This window comes from Equus przewalskii, chromosome 1, assembly GCF_037783145.1.
Source record: "Equus przewalskii isolate Varuska chromosome 1, EquPr2, whole genome shotgun sequence".
Classification (NCBI taxonomy): domain Eukaryota; kingdom Metazoa; phylum Chordata; class Mammalia; order Perissodactyla; family Equidae; genus Equus; species Equus przewalskii.
Window position 1 is genome coordinate 75,833,540 of NC_091831.1, and position 20,737 is coordinate 75,854,276.

The following is a 20,737-nucleotide window of genomic DNA, read 5'->3' on the forward strand; positions in this document are numbered from 1 at the left end:
CATCCCACTGAGTATATCAGAGGTTACGATCGTTGTTTATTTAAATTAACACAGAGAGAGATTAATCAGACAAGGGATAGAATGGAAATCAAGAGATAAAAAATGTGTGTTTTTCTCTCACTTCTCCCTCTGTTTCATTTTTCTTTCATTCTCTTTGTCCTCAACCTCGAGAAAAGTCACTCCAGACATCCTGCTGTTCCCCAGATAAGAATCAGGTCTTGAATGCTTCCTTCCCAGAGAAGATCAAACTAGAATGAGTAAAATAATTTTGCTTGAGTTATCATTTTATCAACCAGAAGCAAGGCCAGGAAATATGTCTTTATTACCCCATCCTCACCCCACCCACAGTGGAAAATGCCCTGTGGGGGCCTGGGGCCCTCAGCAGGGGCTCCCACTGGAACTGCTCCCACTGCCTGCTGGCCAGGCTAAGAAACCATCCCAAAAATCCAATGATAACACAGCTTTCCATAAACACACTTGAAATTCCATTTTCTGAGTCACAATTGAGGTTTCCTCTCATTTTTGTAAGTTCAAGACATAGCACTTAAAAGTTCCACTGTAGGGGCCAGCCCAGTGGCATAGTGGTTAAGTTTGCATGCTATGCTTGAGTGGCCCAGGGTTCGCCGGTTTGGGTCCTGGGCGCAGACATATGCACCACTCATCAGGCCATGCTGTGGCAGCATCCCACATAGAAGAACTAGAATGACCTACAACTAGGATATACAACTATGTACTGGGGCTTTGGGGAGAAAAAAAAGAAAAGAAAAAAAGAGGAAGATTGGCAACAGATGTTAGCTCAGGGCCAATCTTCCTCACCAAAGAATAGAAAAGAAAAGAAAGGCTCTCTTTGACAAAAACCAAAAGCTTCACTGTAAATTCTAGATCACTTGAGATTTTGTATATTGGCCAAATACTATGTCAACACAAAACCCTTCCAGCCACGTAAAACAGAGCCACCCCTCTTCCCTTAAAAGTTTGGTTTAGTTGTCAGTACACAGAATACCAGGCCTGTTTTCTAGTTGGAAAGGCAGCACTGTATACAGACATTGATGGAAGGAAAATGAGTCTGTGGGCCACACATAATTTCGGTGCATGTGTTATGCTACTGTGTGTATGTCACCGTTGATGTAACAGGTCCGGTGTGTGTGAGCCATCCTGGGCACTGGGCCTGTGGGTGCAGAGGAGCAGGGGCCATGCTAGGAATCCAGAGACCCAGGTTCTAGCTTGAGCTGAACCACGTTCAAGTGCTGTGGCCTGAGGGAGCCCCTTCACCAATCTGAGCTTCCGTTCTCTCGTTTGATGTAAAAAGCAGAGTTGCCTGCCTGTTGCATAGGATTATAGTGAGAATTAAATGAAACATCTGAATGGAGACAGCTTATGTAGAAACTCTGAAATCCTGTACAAATGTCAGACATTAAGGAAGTAAACAAGTTCTACATCCAAGAGTGAACACAGCCCAACATTTTTATTCTGCACCAGATGGCTTATTTGTATCTTTGTTTGGCTCTTCCTAAATCAAATGTTTTGTTTTTTTAATATTAGCCTCTGGGACAAAAGAAAAAGCACACACTTTTCCCTTGACAGGTTTGACAGACCCTTTCCTGGCCTGCTAACTGCTTCTGATCAGGAAGCAGCCACATCTAACAGCTAATGCGAGAACCAGCAGCGCATGCACTGACTGTCACGGCGGAGGCCGTGTGCACATGCGGCCACGGATGAACCCTGAGTGCAGAACTGAAATCTCCCTCTGTGTGCACTGTCTCCTCACATTCCGCTCTCTCCTCAAAATAGCGCTGAGATTAGCTGCTGCTGCCTGCACCGTTCCACAGCTCAGGGGTGCAGCTTCATCAGCATTGTTGACGTGCCCGAGATAACACCAGAGGCAGTGGAACGGAGGATCAAAAACACTTTCAGACACAAAATTCTGTGAAATATATATTATCCATTCTATCATTACAATATATATTATTGTGAACACATTAATATATTAATTGACATATATTAATACATTAATTAGCAAATTTATGTAAAATTTTCCTAGAGCGGGGACTGACAACTACAGCCCCCACAGGCCAGCGCTGGCCCACGGCCTGTTTTTGTAAGTAAAGCTTATTGGAACACTCACTCACTGATGCATCGAACTTGGTTGCTTTCGTGCCACAACTGCAGAGTTGATTAGTTGTGACAGAGATCGTGTGGCCCACAAAACCAAAAATATTTACTCTTTGCACCTTAACAAAAAGTCGGTGGAGCCCCACCCTAGATCCACCTAAACACAGTCTTCCAGCGAAGGTCAAAAGAAGCGCTTGGCGCTCCTCTGCTCTCCGAGCTCTAAGGAGGGGCTCTCTTCTATGTGTCTCCTGTATCCTGGGCTCCTTTGTCAACTCCCTGACTGGATTGTAACTGTGCTTACTCGTTCCCTTCCCTCCAGACTGGGAGCGTTTTGAGGGCAGGCCCCGTGCGTTATTCCCTTGTGTATCCCCATTCCCACCCAGTAGTTGCTTCCTAAGTCAAGGTTAAGGAGATGCAGTCACTCCTTGCCCTTCAGAGCCTTGACTCTCCTCAGGGAGACAGGCAAGGAAGAGCCCCTTAGAATCTGAGCATCTGTGTGACAAGAGTGATGGGGCGGCCGAGCCCAGAGTGCCCTGGGAGCTCAGGGAGGCACACCAGGCCTGGCCTTGGAGGGCCCAGAAGGACTTCCTGAGCAGAGGAAATGCCTGAGCTCATTCTTGAAGGATTAACTGGAGAGGAGGAGGGGGTCACATAATGAGCAGCAAGTGGAAAGGCCAGGAAGAGAGCGCCAGCCAACGTGATTCAGTTTGGCTGGCGTGGAGCTTTCCGCAGCCAGTGTGGTTCCCGCCGGGGTCTGGGCATCGCTTGTGTGGGAGATGAATGCAGAGGTGACAGCCACACTGGCCTGGCTGGATGCCATGCTGGCTGGACTCCAGCTAGTGTGGAACTGGCTACAACTCTGCATTTTTGGGAGCTGTTTATCCCAGGCCGCAGCTTCTTATCAGCAATTCTCCACGGACACAGCAGTATTTCCCTGCTTTTTGAGTTGCACCGTTAAGAGGCCACTTTTCATGCCAAACACTAGCACGTAATTAAAGGGGAACACACAAATGTTGGTAAATGTGCCCTGTGGGCTTTGGTCCCCCAAATCATTGACTTTGACTCGATGTGGATAATCAAGAAGCTGGAGATGATAAAAAGGACAAGTTTAAGAAAAACTTAAAATTTCTTAAAACAAATTTCCAAACTGTCCGTCAACTGATGAATGGATAAACAAAATGTGATGCAGCCATACGATAGAGTATTATTCAGCCATAGAAAGGAATGAAGTGCTGGCACATGCTACAATGTGGATGAACCTTGAAAACATTCTGAGTGAAAGCAGCCACAGGCAAAAGGTCACACATTGTATCATTACGATGATATGAAATAACCAGAAAAGGTAGATCCGTAGGGATAGAATGCGGCTTGGTGGTTGCCAGGACTGGGAAGAGGGGACGTGGGGGCAAGTACTTAAAGGGTCCGGGCTTTCCCTTTGCGGGGAGGAACGTGTGTTGGAACTGGATAGAGGCAGTGGTCCCACAGCATTGTGACTGTACCAAATGCCACTGAATTATTCACTTTAAAATGGTTAATTTTATGTTGTCAGTTTGGTCTGAATTTTTAAAAACTGAAAAAAAATTGCCTAGGAGAAAGAAGAAAATGGTGTAATATAATCTTCTTGACCATCAAATCCGTTAAATAGTAACGATGTTTTAAATTTTAAAAAATTAATAAAACAAAACCCCTGTTGGGGTTCTGAGTCAGGTGTGGGGACTTCTGCAGCCACAGCCAGCGAACACTGGGGGATGACACAGCTGACGGTCTCTCCTTTTGCTTGTCTCTCCTGTAGAAGCGGAGAAAACCCGATGCCAGCATGAGCGAGAACACATCCTGGGAGCGGCTGGGGCAGCAGACCCACAGCGGCCCCGGCCACCAGGGCTGTTTGTCCCCGAGTGTGACGAGCACGGGCACTACACGCCCACCCAGTGCCACGGCAGCACTGGCTACTGCTGGTGCGTGGATCGCGACGGCCGTGAGGTGGAGGGCACCAGGACCAGGCCCGGGATGAGGCCCCCCTGTAAGTGAGAGGGCAGCGCCATGCTTGGGCTCCTGCCTGAGAAAGGCCTCAGGGACCAGAATCCCAGGACCATGCTCACCAGCCAGGCTGGGGGCCCAACCAAGGACACAGTAGTACTTTGTGCCTGCATCCTGAGCTGCTGCACTGGTTCAAAGCCCCTTCTCTGTTCCCTTCTCCCCCTGCCTCTCTCTTCTCTGTCTCCCTCATCATTCACCCCACTCCTCTCATCTCTCTCCCCCCTCACCTTCTTTCTCCTCTTACCCTCTTCTCTTCCTTTTCTGTGCAGACCTGTTCTGTGCAAATGACCAGTGCGACCTGCTGCACCAATCCTGCAGTTAGTAGCAGAGAGGTGTGTGTGCTCTGGGTCCCCAGGGTAAACTCTCTGCAGTGGGCCACCTGGCCTTCGAACGTCTGTGTGCTGGGACATTGCAGGGATGGTGGAGACCAACGGAAACCCTTCCCCAGGTCTCGTTTACTCTGGCGGTGGAGCCTGTCCTCATCCTTGCATACTTACTTCCATCACAGCCATGCCCTCGCACTTTTAGGTTTTAGGTCCGTTTAGAATGCAAGGAGCAAACAGCCACCAAGGTTTCTGCGAGCTGGTCTGTGACAGCCATGGTCGTGGGGAGGGGCCGTGCTGGGCATCCTGTCTGAGGCCCAGCCGGGCTGTGTGGCTCTGGACAGAGACTTTCCTCAGTCTCAGCTTCCTCAGCCTCAATAAGACATGAGCAAAGTAATCTCTAGGATGGTTCTCAGCTCTAAAATCCTGCTTCTGTCATAAATGTTGAAAATGGTAATTGTCACAAGTTACCAAAATCTAATGCAATGAGTCCTTGAATCTCCATTCTCAATTTAGCCCATAGTCATAGACTGATCCCTACCAGATATTTTCCCAAAGCTGCTAAGTGAGTAAGAAGTGGTCACTCACACACTTCGTTAATTCATAAATTGGTTATTCTGGGACCCAGGTTTGCTGACACCCATTCTGCGCTCCTTACCCTGCAGTACAGGCTGCCTCCTGGGACATTCTCCTGCCAGGTGAGCCAGGGAGCCGTGCCAGGCGTCACGGCCAGCAGTTAGGAGACCAGGCTGAATCGGAGGGAGAATGAGCCTGAGCATCATTTTGTTCTTGAAAGCCCGGAAGGGGCCTGTTCCTGCTTGTCGGGGTCTGAGGCTCGCCCACCCCCTGGGACAGGGCATGTGGGGCAAGTCTGCTCTCACTGTCTCCTCTGGTGCTGAAAAGTTCAGCACCTTTCCACGGGCACGTGAGCCACTTCAGGGTTGCCGCAGTTGGTGTTTTGGTTCACTGCTGTCTCCACGTCCAAGCAGGGCAGAAATAGCTAGGTTATTTCTATTTCTATTACGGGGGAGGCTAACCCTTTATTTTCACTTGCCCTTTAATGTTAAACTCATGCCCTGCATTATCTTCTTCACACATTCCCTTTATTGACTGAGGCCTTTCTGCTCCTCGTGCTTTCAGATATAAAATGGGCATCATGTGCCTGTGCGGTTTGTGGTGCCATGAAGGTGACGAGACCTGGTGTGTGGGTGCATGTGCATGTGTGTGTGTGCGTGCACCCACATGCATGCATTTGTGCCTTCCTGCTGCACGCAGGCCTTGCTCACCGACGTCTCCTGCCCCCTAGGTCTGAGTACAGTGGCTCCCCCGATTGACCACGGACCCTCAGTTCCCACCTCTGTGATCCCCCTGCCACCCGGGACCCACTTACTCTTTGCCCAGACTGGGAAGATAGAGCACCTGCCCCTGGAGGGAAGCACCATGAAGAAGACAGAAGCCAAGGCATTGCTTCATGCCCCGGTGAGTGGTGGCTTACTGCACTTGGTGACAACTTCTGCTTCGAAGACCTGGAGAAACAAGCAGAGCATAGTCAGACCAGGGACCAGGGCTTGACCCCTGGAACCAGGGGCCTCTTCGTTCTGTGTGACCCCAGGGTCCATCTCTAGATGGGGCCCCTGGATTCCTGAGCTGCCTGTGCAGCTCGAGGAGGACGGGAGCAGAATCAGTAAGGCCTTTCAGAGTCCACTTTGGTAGCCGACTCCTTGGGTGGGGGTGTCATGTGCGTTTGGTATCTCGTCTGCGAGCATCTGCTGGCTTTGATCTTGCCGTTCCTGCTAAATTAGTGTAGTGACTCATCTTTCGGCAGCTGCTCCACTCAAGCCTCGTATCTGCCCAGAGGCAGTTAACAAGCTTTGGCTTAGAGCTTTTCAAAGCTTCAGAGATGCATTCTGGGAGCTGGGGAATTTTTGTCCATTAGATAGAGGTTGGACGCTTCTGAAAAGCCGTTCTGTTTTATCTGCAATCCTGACCTTCTGCCAAGAAACCAAACCTGAGACCTGGGGGCTCCCCGCTGCGGGATTCGGTCAGGATTGCCGCAGTGGGGCGTCGTCAGGGTCCCCTAAGGAGTGACAAAGGAGCAGAGAGCCAGGCCCATGAGCTCTTGTGGAGGAGTGTCTAGCAGAAATCCTTATCATTCATCAGTGCTGGTAGCAAAGCCTGCTTAAAAATTGGGGGTAAAAATGCTGCTTGTGCCTTCCTCTCTGCCACAAACCCAGCATCCAGTTCTTCTTCCCTTCCTCCTTTCTCTACTCCACTGTCCTTCCTACTTGCCGTATTTTTCTCTTCCTCCACTGATTTCCACATCACAGACACACAGACCGCCACACCTCCTTCTTATTTGTGACCAGAGAGGAAACAGGAAGAAAAGAATCTTCAAAATAAAATTGCTTTTCAAAAGCTTCTTGCAAAGCAACCATGATTGGATTCATGTTCTTTCCCTGCACACAACCCTCCAATGTGCTCCCCCTTCACTCAGAATAAAATCTAGTTCCTTCCGTGACCTCCGGCTACCTCTCCCATCTTGTTCCCTACCACCATCCCCTGCCCTCCCCGGCTTCAGCCCTCTGGCTGTCTGGCTGGTCCTCAACATGCCATGCATGTTTCCACCTCAGGGCCTTTGCACATGCTATCCCCCCTTCCTGGCTATCTCTTACTCCCAGACACTTGCACATTTCACTGCCTCACTTCATTAACATTTCTGCTGGTACATCTGCCTCAGAGAGGCCAGTCCCGGCCCCGCTGTCCAGATGGCAACCTCTACTGCTCTCTGCCTCCTCATCCTGCTCCTCATCTTTCATCACAGCACTCAACACTCCTTGATACATTGTATATCAATGTATATGTCCTGTATCTGATTATATCTTCCCTCCGAGAATATGAGCACACCACAAGACCAGAAACTGCCCATCTATTTCATGGAGGTGTTTGTTTCACAGTGCTGTTCCTAGACCCAAAATGGTGCTTGGCACTCAAAAACTATTTGCTGAACAAATGCATAAGTGATCTTTGTGTTCTCCTGTTGCCTCATGGAAACATAAAGCCCTCAGAGAGCAATCCTCATTCCTCCTTTGTGTCCCCCAGCACGCACGCTCAGGTAGTGGCAATGAATTACATTCCCTGTGAAAGTAATTTTCCCCCGAGACCCAGGGGAAAGGCTAACTGTCAGGAGAGGCAATGGAAAGCGGAATATTGAGGGCGGATGGGTGGAGGGGAGGGTGCTGAAACAACAGGATAAATATTCACTGTGTCCTTTTTACTTCTTTACTCATTTTTACCATTTTAACTATTTTTAAGTGTACAATTCGGTGGCATTAAGTACATTCACCATGTTGTGCAACCATCATCACCATCCATCTCTAGAACTTTTTTCATCACCCCAAACTGAAACTCTACCCCTTAAGTAATAACTCCCTCCCCGCAGCCCTTAGCAACCTCCATTCTACTTTCTATCTCCATGAATTTAATATGGTACCTCATATAAGCGGAATCATACAGTATTTGGCCTTTGTAACTGAATTACTTCACTTAGCATAATGTCCTCAAGGTTCATGCATGTTGTAGCATGTGTCAGAATTTCCTTCCTTTTTAAGGCTGAATAATATTCCATTGTATGGATAGACCACATTTCCCTTATCCATTCTTCCATTAATGGACACTTGGATTGCTTCCACCTTTTGGCTGTTGTGTGTAACGCTCCTGTGAACATCGGTGTAAAAATATCTGTTTGAGTCCCTGCTTTCACTTCTTTGGGATAGAAACCAGACCTGGAATTGCTGCATCATATGGTAATTCTATTTTTAATTTTTTCAGGAACTGCCATACTGTTTTCCTTAGCAGCTGCACCATTTTAAATTTCTACCATTACAGCACAAACATTCCAATTTCTCTGCCACCTTGTCAACACTTACTATTTTCTGTTTTTTTAATAATAGCCATCCTAATATGTGTAAAGTAGTATCGCATTATGGTTTTGATGTGTGTTTCTCTAATGATTAGTGACGCTAGCATCTTCTCATGCACTTGTAGACCATTTATATATCTTCTTTGGAAAAATGTCTATTCATATCCTTTGCCCATTCTGCAATTAGATTGTTTTTCGTTCTTGTTATTGAGTTGTAGGGGTTCTTTATATATTCTGGATATTAACCCCGTATCAAATAGATGATTTCAAAATATTTTTTACCCTTCCATGGGTTGCCTTTCACTCTGTTGATTGTGTCCTTTTATGCACAAAAGTTTTTGATTTTGATAAAGTCAAATTTATCTATTTTTGCTTTTGATGTCATGTCCAAGAAATCATTGCCAAATCTGATGTTATCAGGCTTCCCCTATGTTTTCTTCTAAGAGTTTTTTAGTTTTAGCTCTTACATTTAGATCTTTGATTCATTTTGAGTTAATTTTTGCCTATGGTGTGAGGTAAGGATCTCTGTGTCCTTTTGTGACTTCTTGAGGGGGAAGTGTCTGCTGATAGCCTGATTTTCCCAGTGAAAGACCATCCTGGTCCTCTACTTCTATGGTCCCCAGAGCCTCAATTTGCACTTCCACATACATTTTACAGTAATCTTGTAAGTGTCTGCCAAAAAAAAACCCCAAAAAAGCCTGCTGGGATTTTTATATAGATGACATTGAATCTTTAACTCTATTCAGGGAGAATTAATATCTTAGCAATATTAAATCTTACAATCTATTAAACTAATTTATCTCTTCATTTATTTGGGTCTTCTTTAATTTCACTCTGCAATGTTTTGCAGTATGCAGTGTAGAATCTTGCACATTTAAAAATATTTACTTTAAATACTTTGTTTTTGATGCTATTATAAACTTTATTGTTTTAATTTTTTATTTTTTGCCAGTATGTCGAAATGCAATCTCATATTGACCTTGTATGCTGCAACCTTGCTAGATTCAATTATTAGTTATAATAGTTTTATAGATTCCCCAGGATTTTCTACATAAACAATCATATTGTCTTAGAATAGAGTGATTTTATCTCATTCTTTCCAATATTTATGTCTTTTATTTCTTTTTTTATGATCTTCAGGTAGACAAAGATTTCTTAGACAATATGCAAAAAGGATTAGCCATAAGAGGAAAACTAATAAATTGGGCTTAATAAAAATTAAAAACTTTTGCTCTTCAAAAACATCATGAAGGAAATGAAAAAGCAAGCTACACGCTGAGAGGAAATATACATAAACGTACAGACCCACAGACACATATCTATGTATACGTATATGACGAAAGATTTTTATCTGAAATATATAAAACCTCCTACAACTCAACTATAAACATTTTAAAATGAACAAAAGACTTGAAGGCACCTCATAACAAAAGGTATCCAAATGGCTGTAAGCGCATGAAAGAGTCCACTATCGTCAGTTACTCAGATGCTAGTGGGTGGACCACTCTCACCACTGGTCTGAACTTTCAGGATAAAGTCATCATTGGACTGGCCTTCGACTGTGTGGACAAGATGGTTTACTGGACCGACATCAGTGAGCCGTCCATTGGGAGAGCCAGTCTGCATGGTGGAGAGCCGACCACCATCATTCGACAAGGTGGGCAAGCCAATATCATTCTTCCTTTTTGATTTTGCTTCTAGCAGCCAAGTGGCTCTTGGGGAAGAGCCAAGGAGCGGAGTGTATGGTTGCTTACAGGATGTGGTGATTTGAGAGAGGCTGGTCCTCAGCCTCCGACACTGCCCTTTCCCACCTTCTCTGAAGAGTCTTCCTAGGACTCATCATTAAATCATGAACACTCCAGCTGGGAATTGTTGCTAGCTTAAGAAGGATAAAATTAAAACGAGTTAGGCGCCCATGCCTTTCTCTAACAGCTTATGTGGTCGGTTTTAATGAACAGTAAAAGCCAGACTCAACCATCCAGTCTGGATACACATTTGTCCCTCCGGCTGCTGAGCCTAGAATTGACCCTCAGAGTGTCTGCCCCACGGTGTGCTCCATTAGGGTCTTCCCAAAGGCAACCGGCAGGTGAGTCTAAAGTTGGGAGGGTCACAAGCATATTGGCAAATATTGTCCCTGAGAGTTGAGTCCATGCCCAAGACAGCTTTCAAGTTAAAGGGTTGTCACTTCAACCTGTAACATCGTGGTGGGAGGGGTCTCCTCTTTTCTACCTCACCCCCACTGGCACTTGCTCAGACTGCCTGTGCCAGAGGAGCACGGAAAATCAGGATGAACTTTCACAGACATTTCTCAGTATTTTCTTGCATTACGGATGACAAAGTGCGTGATACTTTGGCACAGCCTACCCCTCAACATTTAGCCTCAGTTCCTTAATTTTTGGATGCCAATTTAAGTCAAGGACTCTCCACGTTATTTTAATGCCTGCATTCAACAAGTCAAGACTGTTTTATGTGGTTACGTTTGATCAAGATTAAAGACCATTACAACCAAAATCCAAGGGCCTGTGAAAATTCCTCGCACAGAAAAGGTCGAATATTACATGTTGCTTATTCAGTGACTCATCAGCTGACTTGCAAATATTTTCAGTCAAAAGATATTGTCATGCCAATGACATTTATTGTGTAAAATCATCTTGCTTCCTCTGCAAAATACTCAAATCAAAGATTCATCTTTAAAATATAGGAGCCTTGTTTGGTGTTTCTTTTCACTTGGGGCTGAATGTAGCTTTTCTAGTTTCCAATTTAATGTTTCCCTAACAAGTGATGTTTTGAAAGGGTCCCTGTGCCTGTGGAGCAGCCCCTGGGGCATTTTTTTCCTTCCTTGGCTCCTTCACAAGGGATGATGCAGCAAGAATTAAACTGAGGTTGAGTTAAATATGTCTGCTTTTGGACATAGACCCCAAATCCTTTTCCAGAAGCCAGTGTGCTATTTAAATAATGTCTGCTAGTTCTCATGGTTTGGTTTAATGAACAGAAGTTTGAAAATATCTTTTCGCATCCTCTCTCTCTCTGTTAAAAGTGTTGTTGCTATTATCTATGATTTGACTTCAAAATCCAGTGGAAGAGGGGAGTAGGTCACTGTTTGCTATTTCCTGTTGCTTTTGGCACTGATAACCATCCAAGAAAGCTTTAAGCACAGTAAGAAACATTCCAGGCAAAAGCCTGCTGTGAAAACACAGAATTAAACCAGAATGTGATCTTTGTAGAAGAAAGATCACTGGGAATCTTTTTTTTTTTTTTTTTGGTGAGGAAGATTGGCCCTGAGCTAACATCATGTCAGTCTTCCTCTATTTTTTGTATGTAAGATGCCATCACAGCATGGCTTGATGAGTGATGTGTAGGTCCATGCCTGGGATTGAACCCTGGGCTGCTGAAGCAGAGTACATGAACTTAACCACTATGCCACTGGGTCAGCCCTGGGAGTCAATTTTTTTATTTAAAAAGAGAGAAAGAAACTTCCACTTAAGTCTTCATCAGGGTACAGGTTGGGACACCCTTAGTGAGAGAAAACGGCAGTAGTTATCTCGTCTTTTTCTTTTCTTCCTTGTTTCGTACAGTCTGAATCCTGGGCTTCTCTTTCTTTCCTTGAGTTAAAGTCCTAACCAAGTGTCTTTAATTTAAAGCGTCATAATCCATTGCCTTTCGACATAAGCAGGATGGGCTATAGTGCCTGCCATCTTCCCGTCTTGCCCCGACTGTGCAGGAAAGGATGAAGTTCCCCAGGCCCTTCCTTTGGTCCCGTCACCCGCAGAGAAGCGTTTTCCTGGTTGGGGGAGAAGTTTGGTTGCTCTGGGGTTTGAAGTCGGGACCAGGGCTATTTGTCAGGAGACAGCATGACGTGGAGTTCCTTCCAGGGTTCCCCTGGGGTCTTGTAAAGAGACTCACTGAACAGCCCTTCCTCCCCTCTTCCGTGTGTGTCCAAACAGACGCCGGCCGGATTTATTCTGGCTTTGTCAGAAAGTTGGAAGGGGCCTTCGGAGGCCAGTCTTGCCATCTCTTCACCTCGAGGGACATGGGAAATATTTTAATACTTTATAAATCTCTACTTTGGTTTGAATAATAAGGACTTTGTTCAACTGCTGTTCCTAATCCTTAATAAGCTTCGTCTCGTGGGGGTCCTTTCGGGGGGGACTTTGACATTTCCAGCATCCACAGTGACGATGTATTAGGAGTATAGCGAAAGGAGGCTGAGGGCCTGAATTGCTTGTGTATACGTGTTGGGATGATTTCCTCCTTCCCAGATCCCCCAGGCAGGGCAGCTTCCTCCTCAGCCTCCTCCCCTTCCAGTTACACTTCCAGCCATGCTAAATGGCCTTCAGTTCTCTAATCAGTGGAGAGGAAAGAATCCCAAGTGACAAGAGTAAAACCCTGGTGGGGTTTTAATTTTTAATTTGATTTTATTTATAGTCAAGAAACCATTGCAATCTCGAACTTCTCACTAGGTTAGTTGGGCCCTGAAGGTTCATACCATAGTCAGCTTACCCTGTGGCAACCCCTCCTGGCTTGACAATCAGTTACTTATAACCAGTAAAGACTTCTGGGAGTGTTATTTGTGATCACTGACACCCTTTCTTTGTACACTTAATACTTGTATAAAAGTTATAACAGCTATGATTTCTTGCATATATTATTTCTCTGAAATGACCTTTTTTCCCCAATAATTAATAAATAGGGTAAATCTATTTGTTCCATTTCCTGTCTTAAGATCTTCCTATGCCTCCTCTTTGCCTGTGGGATAAACTCAAAGCTCATTAACACGGGCATCCTAGCTTCATCTCTGGCCACTCCCCCACCTTCGTGGTCTCCAGCCATACAGAATTACATACAGTTCACTTCAAGCCATGTTCACTCCTCCTTTATACGTATGTGCTTGTTTCACTGCCTGGAAAACTCTCATCCGATCTTTGCCTGACACACTCTGCTTGGTCCATCAGGAGTCACTTGCACGAGGTATCACCTCCCCCAGGAATCCTTCCCTGGTCTGCCCAGGCTGAGTCCAGTGTCCCGTCTCCAGGCTCCCACAGAACCCAGAACTCAGTCTGAACTGTGGTTGGCTGTGGACTCGTTGAAGGCGGGGCCACAGCTTAGGCCCCGTTATGGGCCTGGTTCCCAATGTGGTGAACAGGTGGATGCCCACCAAGTGAATGAGTGGTGATGGTTAATTTGTCACTTTGAGTGTTGCTTTTCTTATAGACAACAAGCATTTCACATTCCCATTTGTTTTCTCAAAGTGCAAGGATTGGGCTCCATGTGAAGTAGCACTAAGTAATCAGAAAAACCTAGTCTTGCCTGCTTGAAAAATGGAAGTGTTCTGTGTTTGCTTCTAGATCTTGGAAGCCCAGAAGGCATTGCCCTTGACCATCTTGGCCGCAACATCTTCTGGACAGATTCTTACCTGGATCGAATAGAAGTTGCAAAGCTGGATGGCACCCAGCGCCGGGTGCTGTTTGAGACTGATTTGGTGAATCCCAGAGGCATCGTAACGGATTCCGTGAGAGGGTATCTTTGTGTAAATCTGTGTGTGCATCTTCTCTGTTTGCATCTGCCCGTTTGGATAGTCTCAAATGTTAGGTTCTAACTCCGGCATTGCTCTCCTGAAATGAGTGAGTCCAGGATAAATGAATCTACAGCTGGTGGCTTATAGATATCCACAGTGAAATGCCAGAACATTTATTATAATACCCTGTGATCATGGACTTGGTCCATGCCGTGGTCCACTTTCAGATCTTTTACCAAGAGACTTTGTTAGTTGACAGCTCAGAAATTGGGTATTTCCATTGGGTTGAATGGAAATCAACACCCAAGTTGTATCAACCCTGGAAGATCATCAGAGTAGCACAAATGTACCCCTGGGACTCTTCCTCGGGGCCAACCCAGTGTGAACACCTTGGAGACCCCTTCCTGTGGGTTTTGTCAGCACATCAACGCTTTCTCTCTCTTTCCCTTACTGCAAGCTCTAAATCGTACACACCAGGCCCTTGGCTCCTTGACACTTGGATTCCTTCCCTTTGAGACCACATCCCTTGTTCTGTGGCCACTTGGCCACCTCCCTGAGGGCAGGCACTGTGACCACCACCTCTGCCAGCATCCCCTTCTGTGCCTCAGCCCCTGGGTCTGCTGTGCCTCCCTGTATGGTGACAGCATATGGGAGTTCCCATGTGTTTATATCAGTTGTGTTGTTCTGTTTTGTTTGGTTTTTTAACAGCTTTGGGGAGACATCATATGTCAGTTATGTTTAAAGGGAGTGAATTCATTAGTAACAGAACAAACAAATTCAAATGAAGAACCAAACTCAAGTGTCTTAGTAAAGGAAAATGTGTCTTATCACCTCCGGATCCTTTTTAAGCATTCTGTTTCGGTGTCTGCTAACGTCTTCATTGCAGGTTCTTTTAAGTGTTTTTTTAATGAACTTTTTCTCATGCATCTTCATCATTTCTCTTCTTCTTTTCCTTCCTTTTCCTCCTCCAGGAACCTTTATTGGACAGATTGGAACAGAGATAGCCCCAAAATTGAAACTTCCTACATGGACGGCACAAACCGGAGGATTCTTGTACAGGATGACCTGGGCTTGCCCAACGGGCTGACCTTTGACGCCTACTCGTCTCAGCTCTGCTGGGTGGATGCAGGTGACGCAGAGCCCCGGGCCTGACTCCTGGGGTTGGAGCAGTGCTTTTTTTTTTTTTTTTACCAAACAATTATTGTTACCCACTGTGAGCTACGCCAACCTATATGTCTGGCGTATCTGTTACGGGGAAGAGGGCATAAGACAACTGTTTTTCTTCCTTGTACAAAAATAGCTGCATATTTTTGCTCTGAAATGTATTGTTTCTGTAGGCTTGATGCTGTCCAGGGAGAGTTCTCAATCTTCTAAGTCAGGGGTCAGCAGACAACAGCCCGTGGGCCACATCCAAGCTGCCCAGTCGGTTTTGGTATAACCCAGCAGCTATATACGGCTTTTACATTTTTAAATATCACATTTTAAAAGGTAGTATTAATGCCTACATAATGTCCTTGATTTTGTCTTTTGGCTCACAAAACCTAAAATAATTGCTATCTGACCCTTTAAGGCAAAGTTTGCTGACCCCTAGAGCCTGTCCTCATCCTGATACCCTATTAAGCAATTCATGGCTTACATTCCTGCAGCTCCCGCTTATCCCCTAGGGCTTAGCAGGACTTGAAGCAAAAGAAGATAAAGTAATGCAGTCCTGATGTGTGCCCTTGCCCTGGCAGATTTGGGGTATCCCTTGGCCAGGAATGTGGGCAGGATGCTCAGTCGCGGAGGAACGTCACACATCCGTCAAGTCTCTATTGAGTACCTGCTCTGTTCCAGTCACTGTCAGGTCCCTTGCAGGATGCAGGGACTGCATCTCACCCTTGGGGAGGACAAGGAGTAGAGCGCGCACAGTTAAATGAAAACACAGGTCTTACGGTAGTCATAGTGCAGGCATTGATGCGAGGCTGTGCACAGCTGCTAGACCAGGGGTGCAGTTTAGCACTTCTTAAGGGCTCTCAATTCTGGGAGGGAGGGTCTGGAGCTTCAGGGAACGGGGACTTGAGCAAGAGCTGGAAGACGACGCAGTTCCTACTAAGTCCCCCGCTGGCCCGGGAATGGGTGAAGCGACGTGAGGTTCCTCTGCCTTAGTTCACGCCTCCCCTTCACAATCAGGTGTGTGTGCCTGAACCGAGGTGACTGTGACCAGTGACAGGGGCAAGAGAGGATGAGGAGACAACTTTTGGATTTTGAAGAGCAAGTCTCATGTGTTCTCTAGGATCTGTCATTGTAACGCTGAATTTCTCTCATTCTCGTCCTCGTCACTCTTGTTTTTTGATACAAAGGGGCCATTTCTTGTATGAACAATGAGTGACTTGTTTTCTCTCCACATAGGCACCAATCGGGCGGAATGCCTGAGTCCCAGTCAGCCCAGCAGACGCAAGGTTCTTGAAGGGCTCCAGTATCCTTTTGCTGTTACGAGCTATGGGAAGAATCTGTATTACACAGACTGGAAGACGTACGTTCGCTGCTGCAGTGTGGGGGCCGGGGCCCGCCCTGCCGCCCTGTCTCTGGAGGCCGAGCCCTTCCCATCTGGCCTCTTGGCTTGACCTTCCAACCTCCAGAGATGCCCCGTCTGCCTCACCCTGCTGGTTGTCAGGAGACGGGAGACAAGGGTGAAGGAGAGGGAGGGCAGGGCCCCCAGGGGAGCAGAGGTGCCGTCTATCATCTGGATGCTTCCAGATGGGCAGCTTCAAGTCTGTGAAGTTGGACTTCCTGAGCATATCTGTTCTTCGCCCAGGAGCTGGCCCAGGGCCATTTGGCTGTGTGCTCCATGCCTTCTCCATGCCCCTACTTCATTATATTTCTTAAACTGCAATATTCCCACAGCCCCTTCTTGCCCACCCCTTCTTGCAAAAGGTGCAGGCTGGTGGGGGGCGGGGGGTGGTTAAACCGAGCAAGAGCTGTGGCCAGGGGCATCTGTATAGAAGGCAGGTTTCCCAGCTTGGAATTTCGAGCCGGCAGGGAGAGCTAGCTGATCTTTGTCCTTTTTTAAGAAGCCAGAGAAATGCAGGCTTGATCCAGCCCGGGAGGCAGGAGGGGTGTCTAGGAAGCAAGGCCAGTGTATCTGTTTAGGGCCTCCAGTTTATCCCCAAAACCACAAAGGAGGCTGCCCTGGGGAGAAAAGTCCAAGCATCACACGTGTTTTTACCTTCTGCCCCTTGGTGCTTTGTAGGAATTCTGTGGTTGCTGTAGATCTCGCTATTTCCAAAGAGACGGATACCTTCCACCCCCAAAAGCAGACCCGGCTGTATGGCGTCACCACCGCGCTGTCTCAGTGTCCCCAAGGTAACTCACCCAGGCTCTTCCTGGGTAGGGGCTGAGGGCACCCTGGGGCTCGGAGCCCACACCCAGGCTGCTACCTCCACAGCCTGTAGTAGTGCTGATCACATGGCAGGTGAGACACAGTCCCTTCCATCAGGGTGTTCATTATTTAGTGGGCGAGCCAGATAACTCAATAGAAGACATTAGGGAATGAAGTGGAAAGTGGGTGGATGAGAGAGGAAAAGGATTGACTCTTGGGCTGATTCCAGAAGAATGTGGTCTTCAGGTTCCAAATAGGGACATCAGTGTCAGGATCTCTGCTACTTTAAAAGTCCATCCATTTGGCCTAACAGCAACAACAATAATTAATAATAATAGTAATTGCAAACATGGATGGGGTGCTTACTGTGAGCTGGTAACTCCTATGCTAACTAACTAAGAGCTTTGTATTCGTTAGTTCATTTAATCCTCATGGCAACCCTAGGAGGTAGGTGCCATTATTATGCTCATTTTATAAATAAGGAAACTGAAGCCACTTGCCCAAAGTCATACAGCTGGTGGGGGCAGAGCCGGAGGGAAGCTGGGCAGCTGCCTCTGGAGTCTGTGGTGTGCTCCCTCTCCAAGACCGCTCCTCCCACCTGCTCCCCTTCTTGGCTTCCCTCCTCCCCAAGTCAAGTGTGAAGCCAGGTGGGCAAGCTAAATAGAGAGTACTTTGTGCTTTAAAATTCCACCTCGCTGTTAGAAGCAGAGCTGGACAGCCCTCCCTGTGATCTGTTTAGTCGTGTTTGTGGTAAATCTGCATAGCCCCCAAATCAGTGTTTTTGTCCACCTGGCAAATCCTTAATGACGAGGAAACAGCCAGTAGATAAGCTTAGCTGAGTGCCTAGTACAGCCTTCCCTGCTCCCCTGGAGCCCTCACAAGCCTGGCCTCACAGAAACCAAAAAGGGGGCTAATACAGAGGCCACACACTTAGATGGCTGTTGAGCTGATTTCTGCCTTTTCCAGGTCACAACTACTGCTCAGTGAACAATGGTGGCTGCACCCACCTCTGCTTGGCCACCCCAGGAAGCAGGACCTGCCGTTGCCCTGACAACACCCTGGGAGTTGACTGTATCGAGCGGAAGTGAAGACAAAAGTGCCTTGTTCCCTCTCCAAGTATTTCACAGCAACACCTACTTGAAAGGGTCCAGACTGAAAACGGTCTGACCTGGTGGCTGAGTGGCCACCAGGCCCTGGTCAACCCAGCTTGAGCCCCGACAACGTTCCCCTCACTGTTCCCCAGAACATATGCCCTGGGCTTCTGGAATGGGAGTCTCTACCCATACACAAAGACAGAAAACTCCCTTGACCCCAGCTCTCAGATAAGCTTATAGAGCCCGAGTGAGGGTTATATGCCCCATCCCAGAGCTCTGGAACCTTTCCCCAACCTTAGCACCCCAGTGGTGAGCAGAACCCCCCCAGGCCTGAGTTGCCCCCTTCTGTGGCCTTATGAGCTCAGCCTCACTCTGAGCTACCGTCCTGTCAGCTGCTCAACGCACCAGCCAGGGCCACCCAGGCAAGGCTGTGAGTGAAGGAGGGAGTTAGCCCTCCCACACTTTTTCTCTTGGTGCTCTGATTTCCGTAGCTCTTTACCCCCAAGTTCCATACCACCTGCATCCTGCTCGAGGTCCCCATTATAGTAAGCGCGCCTTGCCTTTTGATCACAATCCATCCCGTCCTAGGGGCATATGGGTGTGTGGTAGATGAGAATGAGTAGCCCCTCCCAAATGATTTATTGGCATTTCAGCTGTAGCCTTTGGTAGTCAAAGGCTTCAATCGAAGGAGTATCCAGTGGTAGGACTCTCAAGGTGTAGAGTCAGATGTTTGAGGGTAGGGATTCTTTTGATGTGCCTTAAATTATGCCAAAGATTACCAAGTTATTCCTCTTCCCCAAAGCACCTGGATCCCAGCATCTGGTCTCCTGGGCAGCATGGCCCCACTGCTGGCACCCATGTCCAGCCTCCTCATGAAGACCCGTCTGAGACACAGGCAGGGAATGGTACCAGTGATGACCCCCGTCTAGTCCCTCACCTCTGGCGATCACTCATGAGAGCCAGTCTACAGTCAACCATGAGCTTGCCTCTCCTTTGTTTCTCCCTCTATCCGTGGCCCTTGCTGGCTATATTCTCATCCGAAGACACAATCCAGGAGGGCCAAATTGAAGACTTACACTCGTGATCCAGACCCTTGTGTGCTCACTGGTGTGATTAAAGGGACCATTGGCCACATTTCATGTTTATGTTTCTACCATTTGTTTAGAAAACATCTCCTGACCATATGAATAGCTAGTATTATCTTTTTACCAACTGCTTCCCGGAGTCCTAACACATAGAAATTTTGGATTGAAAGCTGAGCACAAGGATTTTGAGTGAGTGAAGACTGGGGTAAGAAGGTAGAGAAGAGTCAATGAAAAGCATCACGAAGAGATTAATCAAGAGCAGGAATGGAAAACCCAAGAAGAGAGGCTAGAGGAGGGTTAACAGTAGCAATAAGAAAAACTTTTAAATAACTCCAAAGAGAAAATGGCCCATGTTGCTAAAGAACCGTTATACTTGAGGACATGGAAGAATTTGTCTGACTTTCTCCTTAGGGGAGAGATCCCTCCCCTGCAAGCCTCAGTACACTTAGCCCTCCAGCCCACTGGAACCTGAATCGGGAGAGAGCTTTTCCTTGAATAATTAGAGTTTGTTTTGAGAGGCAAATATAGCCCCAAGAACACAAGGTTTGGGGAACACATGGGTCTTTTATATAGCCCAACCCCATAAGTCAATTTCACTTTCTTTTTATATTTATCATTCCATATCAAGCCTTTTATATCAAATATTTGTCATGTTTTGTATAATTTTTATAACTACTTTATTCATTTTACTAGATTCATTCTAAAATTTTTTAAATGGTAAATCCTTAAACTGTGGAAACCACTGAAGGTGCTTATTAACTGTTCTCCCAGATTTATACAAGTATTGGGTGATTCCTTGAGTTTACAGCTGTATAAATATTAGAACAGAAAATAAAAATTTTTTTGTTCGTTAAGAAAATCTTCCTCTATCTTGTTTGAATGAAAAGAGTTACTGTCGGGAGGCTGACTCACAATGGAAAGATAGCCATTTAAGAATCTGCAGGGGCTGGCCCCCTGGCCGAGTGGTTAAGTTTGCGTGCTCTGCTGCGGTGGCCCAGGGTTTTGCCGGTTCGGATCCTGGGCCTGGACATGGCACCACTCGTCAGGCCACATTGAGGCGACGTGCCACATGCCACAACTAAAAGGACCTGCAACTAAGATATACAACTATGTACCGGGGGAATTTGGGGAGATAAAGCAGGAAAAAAAAAAAGATTGGCAACAGTTGTAAGGTCAGGTGCCGATCTTTATTAAAAAAAAGAATCTGTGGAACCCCCAGCATTACAAGGAGGGGTGGTTTGTTTCCCAAGTGAGTCCATGAAAGACTTAGGGGCTTGCAATTGATTTAAAAATT

General features: G+C 46.7%; 1 protein-coding gene across 2 annotated transcripts in view; it reads left to right on the forward strand.

Moving 5' to 3' along the window:
* NID1 (nidogen 1) overlaps positions 1 to 20,302 on the forward strand; it is a 77,524-nt gene extending 57,222 nt beyond the window's left edge. For both annotated transcript variants that reach the window (XM_070614577.1, XM_008515030.2), the window contains 8 exons: positions 3,905 to 4,132; positions 5,779 to 5,951; positions 9,922 to 10,048; positions 13,737 to 13,908; positions 14,878 to 15,035; positions 16,295 to 16,418; positions 17,136 to 17,248; positions 18,231 to 20,302. In XM_070614577.1, the coding sequence (XP_070470678.1) occupies positions 3,905 to 4,132; positions 5,779 to 5,951; positions 9,922 to 10,048; positions 13,737 to 13,908; positions 14,878 to 15,035; positions 16,295 to 16,418; positions 17,136 to 17,248; positions 18,231 to 18,352 (1,217 nt within the window). In that variant the 3' untranslated portion in view covers positions 18,353 to 20,302. The remainder of the gene's footprint in view (positions 1 to 3,904; positions 4,133 to 5,778; positions 5,952 to 9,921; positions 10,049 to 13,736; positions 13,909 to 14,877; positions 15,036 to 16,294; positions 16,419 to 17,135; positions 17,249 to 18,230) is intronic.
* The last annotated feature ends 435 nt before the right edge of the window (positions 20,303 to 20,737 follow it).